Raw genomic sequence first — 7,500 nt, 5'->3', positions numbered from 1 at the left:
AAGCATCATATTAACAGTCTGGGTCAGTCAAATAATGTTTCAGAAACATTGTTATAGCATTATCCATATGTAGAGCCACAAGCTTTTTCATCTTGCTGTTTAAACCATTTAAAACCATTACGATAATGTATGTCAGTCATTACCATTACACAGGGGGAGTGATAAAGTTATGTTTCAGTCTTAAACGTTAACTTAAGTGTTATATTGTCTTAATGCTATGTCAGTCTTAAACGTTAACTTAAGTGTTATATTGTCTTAATGCTATGTCAGTCTTAAATGCAACGTAAGCGCCACATAGAAGTTCTTAAGCGTCACAGTATGTTGTCTGACAGTCTTAAACATTTAAAGTGTTAAGATTCTGTTCTGCGTGTCATCACCGGTATGTTACATAGGGGTTGTTATTTAGGTGTGAGTCGGTCGGTCTTTCAATGTTACAAAAACAGTGTATAAACGTCAAGTGTCGAGACAATGTTGTGTGTCAGTCTTAAACCTAACGTAAGTTTAATTTAAGCGTAGTGACAGTATATGTAGTTACGTGTGTCTTTAATGGTGCATACGTCTTAAACATGGTGATAATATTGTGTTAAAGTATAAGGGAGACCTGAGGGTTGTGATACCGTTGTGTGAGTCATTAACACAGGTCTTTGATTTTAAAGCCTACGGAGGCTCCTCAGTTGGATGAGTCGGGGGTAAGATGCTCTTCCCCCAATCAGGGCCCTGCCCTGTCTTCTCTGGGCTTGCATTGGTTTATGTTGATCTTTATTTTATCGTCTTCAATCTATATAACCTCCTCTAATTTTCTAAATGGCCTCTTCTAAAACCTTGCCTTTTTAATTTATACAATTAAAAAGTTCTGTTTTCATTTTGAGATTGGTTTGGTTTGGTTTCTTTACGGTTCTTTTTGGTTGTATTTTTTGTTTACGTTTTTCTGCTCTTCATTTTCCTTTTTTGGTTTGGGGTTATTATTTTGAAGGAGAGTGTGTCGGTCACTCAAACGTGGCGGAGTGCATCCCCATGGTGAGGGCGGTTCTGTCCGCTCCTCCTCACGTTTGTATCGCTGACACCGCTGCATGGTCTCTGCTGTGCAATGTTCCCTCTGCGTGCGGCAGTGACCCATGGATGACCCCATGGGGTTGGGATCATGACCTCTGCTATGACCTCTGACCCCTGCTGGCTGACCTCTCTGGGGGGGTCAGTCCCACTGTGACTCCGCATGCAGTGACTCTGGACCGAGGGTGCCATGCTTGTGCTGATGTGTCCAGTCAAGTTATGGCAAGGTTTTCTTTCCTACAGCATGCACCCTGTCCCTCTCGTCCTCCCCTGTAGGTCTGTCTGTACTGTAGCAGGGCTCCTGGCAAAACTTCACCACCAGCCTCTTAGATACAGTTACATAGCAGATACACTCCAGCTAAACTGCATATGGGAATACTCCTCCCACTCTGTCACTCTAAACTCCTCCCACAGAGTTTACCCCACTGCTGTTTCCCCAACTTCTCGTCATCAGGGCTACAACAAATGTATGAAATGGTTGGTGGTCCCTGAGGAGAGGGTTGGGAAACTCTGCCCTAGTAGATGCAACAAGTCCAGGATTCGTCTGGTTTGAACAGAAAGTGTTTTGATGTCCATAACATGATACTTAGATTAATGTGAAATATAATGCAAACTTGATCAAATATGAATCACAAGGATACGTAAAATCGCCACCATCCCCCAAACAACCCTCAGAGATGTTAGTTGAGTAAAGATGCAATACATGCTGAATCAGCTCATATATATCTCACATCTCAGTCTCAGTAAAGGCCAGTCACCGTTAGTATCAACATTTGATTTAGTATACATGCATGTAGTACTTTGAGTACTGTTAAGTGCTGGTCCAGGCATTGAAGCACAGCCAGGTTCCCTGTGTACACAGGTTATTCCTTTTCATGGTTTTGAGTGTGAGTACCTTTTGAACTCTACATACTGTATATTCTTTCTCCTGCGCACCGGCCACCTTCCATTCTAGTCTGAGCGCAAACCCTCATGCTGGCTTTCTACAAACACACACACACACTCCGATCCTCTAATGCTGCCTCCGTCTCCTACAGAACACGGAGGACAGTGCTCGCATCTCCATCACCTTCTTCCGACTGTTCCGAGTCATGCGATTGGTCAAGCTGCTGAGTAGAGGGGAGGGCATCCGCACCCTCCTGTGGACCTTCATCAAGTCCTTTCAGGTGAGTAGGCATCATCCACTCAGCTCATTTACCAGGCTATTAATGAATTGAACTATCTCTGGTCTCTTTCTTTCTGTCTCTTTCCCTCTCGCTTTCTGTCTCCCTCTTTCATTCTAATTCTCCTTTCATTCTCATTCTCCTTACCATTTCTCTCATTCTTCTCGCTCTCATTCTCGCTGTCTCTCACTCTGCCCTCTCTCTGCCTCTCTCTCTCCCTCCAGGCTCTGCCCTATGTCGCCCTTCTGATCGCCATGCTCTTCTTCATCTATGCTGTCATCGGCATGCAGGTGAGTCACTGAAACTGAGAAACTATTTGTTACTAAACCATTCTCCCCAAAATATCTTCTTCTTCATCTCACAGTAACAGCCTCACTAAACCTCTTCATAAAGAGTGGCAGTACACCTGAGTCAGTCTCACGGTAACAGCCTGACTTAACCTCTTTATAAAGATAAGCAGTACACCTGGGTCAGTCTCACGGTTACAGCCTCACCAAACCTCTTTATAAAGATAAGCAGTACACCTGGGTCAGTCTCACAGTAACAGCCTCACCAAACCTCTTTATAAAGAGTAGCAGTACACCTGGGTCAGTCTCACAGTAACAGCCTCACCAAACCTCTTTATAAAGAGTAGCAGTACACCTGGGTCAGTCTCACAGTAACAGCCTCACCAAACCTCTTTATAAAGAGTAGCAGTACACCTGGGTCAGTCTCACAGTAACAGCCTCACCAAACCTCTTTATAAAGAGTAGCAGTACACCTGGGTCAGTCTCACAGTAACAGCCTCACCAAACCTCTTTATAAAGAGTAGCAGTACACCTGGGTCAGTCTCACAGTAACAGCCTCACCAAACCTCTTTATAAAGAGTAGCAGTACACCTGGGTCAGTCTCACAGTAACAGCCTCATTTACATTTACATTTTTAGTCATTTAGCAGACGCTCTTATCCAGAGCGACTTACAGTAGAGTGCATACATTTTATTACATTTTTTTTTACATACTGAGACAAGGATATCCCTACCGGCCAAACCCTCCCTAACCCGGACGACGCTATGCCAATTGTGCATCGCCCCACAGACCTCCCGGTTGCGGCCGGCTGCGACAGAGCCTGGGCGCGAACCCAGCCCAGCCTGGGCGCGAACCCAGAGACTCTGGTGGCGCAGCTAGCAATGCGATGCAGTGCCCTAGACCACTGCGCCACCCGGGAGGCCTCACCAAACCTCTTTATAAAGAGTAGCAGTACACCTGGGTCAGTCTCACAGTAACAGCCTCACCAAACCTCTTTATAAAGAGTAGCAGTACACCTGGGTCAGTCTCACAGTAACAGCCTCACCAAACCTCTTTATAAAGAGTAGTAAAATTGTTTTCGATTGCATACGCTAATGAACACAACCCTGTTCTTCACACGGTATGTAAACTGACCCTTGTTTATCTATATTGTTTGTTTCAGGTGTTCGGGAAGGTAGCCATGGTGGATGGCACCCACATCAACAGGAACAACAACTTTCAGACCTTCCCTCAGGCCGTGTTGTTGCTCTTTAGGTCTGTAGGGGTCAGGGGGTCAGCGTGAGGGGTCACATGGGCAGAGTTCACCCAGACGATGTAGCGTTGAAGCGCAAGACTAAACATCTTTGCTATTTCGGTCCCGTAGCTACCACGTTGTAAGAGCATGAAGCGAACCCGTGCACATGCACAGATATACGTGTGACTGTCTGAGAGCGAAGTCATACTTCTTCCTCATCGCAAATTCTGCATTGCTGCTCGTGCAACGTCATTCCTCTAAAGTTACCTTTAACAACGTTTTGACCCTTAAAGGGATAGTTCGGGAATTTAGCAATGAAGTCCAGCATAAAGGAAGTTATGCTAGCTGTATCCAAATACTTCCAGTCTTTGTGCTAAGCTAGTTAGTATTGGCTTGTGAAACTATCTCAAATTTCATAAAAATGGTATCCACAAGTTCATCCGAAGTAGATAAAGGGCCTCATTGCCAAAATTCCAAACTATCCCTAAAAGTCTTCATCAGGAAATGTGGTTGTGAAAAGATTATGGTAATGCTGACTAGGCTATCTGATGAGTGATGTTTTTGTCCCAGGTGTACCACAGACGAGGTAAGGAGATATGTTGATGACATATGGTTGTGAATAGGTTGTGCAAACGTTATGCTGAGGTATCTTGACGAGTCATGTCTTGGTCTCAGGTGTGCCACGGGGGAGGCGTGGCAGGAGATCATGTTGGCGTGTGTGTCTGGAAAGCTGTGTGACCCAGAGTCTGACTACAACCCTGGAGAGGAGATGACCTGTGGAGCCAGCTTCGCCTACATCTACTTCATCAGCTTCTACATGCTCTGTGCATTCCTGGTGCATAAATACACTTAGATACACACCATTCTGTACATACTGTACATACTGGACACACTTATACACTAGGTTTGCGCTGTATACCGTATATACCGTATACCGGGGTATTTGGAAACAGCCACGGGATGGTTTTTCAATATCGTCAAAACTATTTAACAGTAAATGTGAATATTTGTAGCTACGTTTAAAGTGAATACCTGCAGTCAAATTGTGCAATACGTAAGGAGATAAAGCAGATTGCGTTCTTCATTTCACCTGTCATGTTATTTTACATTATGAAGGTTACCGTAGTTTCTCAGAACAGTTGAGCCAGTCACATGTTTGTAAATAGCACAATGGGAGAAAGAGCTGCTGAGTCCATAGCGTTCTATATCTAGCGGTGAGTCTCAGGTGTGTGTTGCACATGAGATAATGAAGTTACACTTGTATGCAAATCACTACTAAATGTTTGCCATCAGATATCTTATAATGGCTTTCTACCAGGAGTCAAAGAGCTCTGGATGAGTTATCTTTACAGCTGCCATTTGTTCCCTGTGCTTCCTACTAGCATTTTTCCCCCTCCTTTCTCTCCCCTCTGCTCCATGTACACATGCTGCTCTTTCTTCAGAAAAGCATGCATCGCAACTTTGTTCATTTGCACAATTTCTCATTCACTTTCGCTTGTAAATGTCCACACTCACCGAAAATAACATTTGATAGCTGCTAGCTATGCTTGCATAACTTTATGAGCTTAATTTGCCTATCTTTGCAATTAGTTTATGTTTGTTTTCACTCATTAGCATTTAGCTAACAGCGTCTATGTGATTTCATTATTAGTTTGTGCTTATTTTGTTAGCATTCTGGTAATAGAGGGCCAATGGGCTCTTCTTGCGTTTTTAGCACCCCCTTGTGTGCTATGCCGGTAATACCATAAATCCTGGGATGAGAGAAGGTTGGTATGAAGATATGAAAATCTGGAAAATGTTCAAGCCTATTATACACTCAGCAGACACACACTCAAACACATACACACCAGCATACAGGCATACACTATAAATTCTCACAAATACGCTCACACAGATACAGGCCTATATTCCCACAATAACTGTAGCCTGTTCTGTTCTTCTAATCTAGATTATCAATTTGTTTGTGGCTGTCATCATGGACAACTTTGACTATCTGACTCGTGATTGGTCGATCCTGGGTCCTCACCACTTGGACGAGTTTAAGAGGATCTGGTCTGAGTATGACCCAGAGGCCAAGTAAGTGTGTTTTGTGTGTCTATTTAGTGCAAATATTTGGCTGTATTAACCTGTGTGAGATTATGTTTGAGATTAATTTCTGTCTGTTCTGTTGCAATAGTCTCTGAGTGCATGTTTATATCTTGCTCTCTCTCTCTCTCTGACACAGGGGCAGGATTAAACATCTGGACGTGGTCACTCTGCTCCGACGCATTCAGCCTCCTCTGGGCTTCGGCAAACTCTGTCCTCATAGAGTGGCCTGCAAGGTACACCCTCTCTCTGGTCTCTCTCTCTCTTTCTCCTTTTCTCTGCTATGATATCCCTCTCTCTCGCTCTCTATTTTTGTCCCTCACTCTCTCTCTCTTGTAACTCTCTGTCTCTCTCTCTCTCAAATGTTTCTGGCATGTGTTGATCCCTATAAACAGCATGTAAGTAACTCTCCTTTTTCCTTCTCTCAGAGACTGGTGGCCATGAACATGCCTCTAAACAGCGACGGCACCGTGATGTTCAATGCTACCCTATTTGCATTAGTACGCACAGCCTTGAAGATCAAAACTGATGGTAGGAGACACAGCACAACACCACAACAGTATCATCTGTACAGTTTGTATTGATAGTGACAGGACATGTGTTGTTTATCTGTGCTGTAGGTAATCTGGAGCAGGCCAACGAGGAGCTGAGAGCGGTCATCAAGAAGATCTGGAAGAGGACCAGTATGAAGCTACTGGACCAAGTGGTGCCCCCTGCTGGTGGTCAGTCAAAACACAACATCCTAGTAGCAACACACAAATTAGATCCCGGTAGCATATATAGACCCACACGCCCAACATCCCAGCACACTATCACACATAAATATATTACACACACACATAATGCCTTCTCATTGTAAATACACAACAAACTCCCCCTCTCACACATAATGCCTTCTCAATGTATATTCACAACAAACTCCCCCTCTCACACATAATAGCCTACACACACACTCTCACTCATGATTTCAGCTGTGTCCTGGTGTTTTCTGCTCTCATGTTCTCCGCAGTGTTTTTGATCCGTATGTGTGTGTATCTACACTCTTTTTTTCCTGTTCCGGATACCACTGGAGGTTCCAGGGCGACTGTTACTGTGACTGTTACTGTGACTGTTACTGTGACTGTTACTGTGACTATTACTGCTACTGTGTGCTAGGCTTTGGGCTTGCATGGCCTCATAGTGGTAGATCACTGTTTGTCAGTGCATGCCGTACCTCTCCTACTAAACTCTCTTTCTCTCCATCTCTGTCCTTATCTCCCTCTGTCTCACTCTCTCTCTCTCGCTTTCTCTCTGTATGTTCTTATCTCTCTCTGTCTGTCTGTCTGTCTGTCTGTCTGTCTGTCTGTCTGTCTGTCTGTCTGTCTGTCTGTCTGTCTGTCTGTCTGTCTGTCTGTCTGTGTCTCTCTCTCTCTCGCTTTCTCTCTGTATGTTCTTATCTCTCTCTGTCTCTCTCTCTCTGTCTGTCTGTCTGTCTGTCTGTCTGTCTGTCTGTCTGTCTGTCTGTCTGTCTGTCTGTCTGTCTGTCTGTCTGTCTGTCTGTCTCTGTCTGTCTGTCTGTCTGTCTGTCTGTCTGTCTGTCTGTCTCTCTCTCTCTCTCTCTCTCTCTCTCTCTCTCTCTCTCTCTCTCTCTCTCTCTCTCTCTCTCTCTCTCTCCGTTTGAGCTTTTCCACAGCTTCTGTTC

General features: G+C 44.4%; 1 protein-coding gene across 1 annotated transcript in view; it reads left to right on the top strand.

Moving 5' to 3' along the window:
• The window catches only part of LOC120065363 (voltage-dependent L-type calcium channel subunit alpha-1D-like), a 138,363-nt gene that overhangs the window by 106,753 nt on the left and 24,110 nt on the right, over nt 1–7,500 (top strand). The window contains exons 30-37 of the mRNA XM_039016296.1: nt 2,088–2,216; nt 2,438–2,503; nt 3,663–3,754; nt 4,410–4,569; nt 5,683–5,810; nt 5,959–6,055; nt 6,248–6,350; nt 6,440–6,541. Coding sequence (XP_038872224.1) covers nt 2,088–2,216; nt 2,438–2,503; nt 3,663–3,754; nt 4,410–4,569; nt 5,683–5,810; nt 5,959–6,055; nt 6,248–6,350; nt 6,440–6,541 — 877 coding nt within the window. The remainder of the gene's footprint in view (nt 1–2,087; nt 2,217–2,437; nt 2,504–3,662; nt 3,755–4,409; nt 4,570–5,682; nt 5,811–5,958; nt 6,056–6,247; nt 6,351–6,439; nt 6,542–7,500) is intronic.

This window comes from Salvelinus namaycush, chromosome 20 (genome assembly GCF_016432855.1).
Source record: "Salvelinus namaycush isolate Seneca chromosome 20, SaNama_1.0, whole genome shotgun sequence".
Taxonomy (NCBI): domain Eukaryota; kingdom Metazoa; phylum Chordata; class Actinopteri; order Salmoniformes; family Salmonidae; genus Salvelinus; species Salvelinus namaycush.
This window is presented reverse-complemented; position numbering and strand designations above follow the sequence as displayed.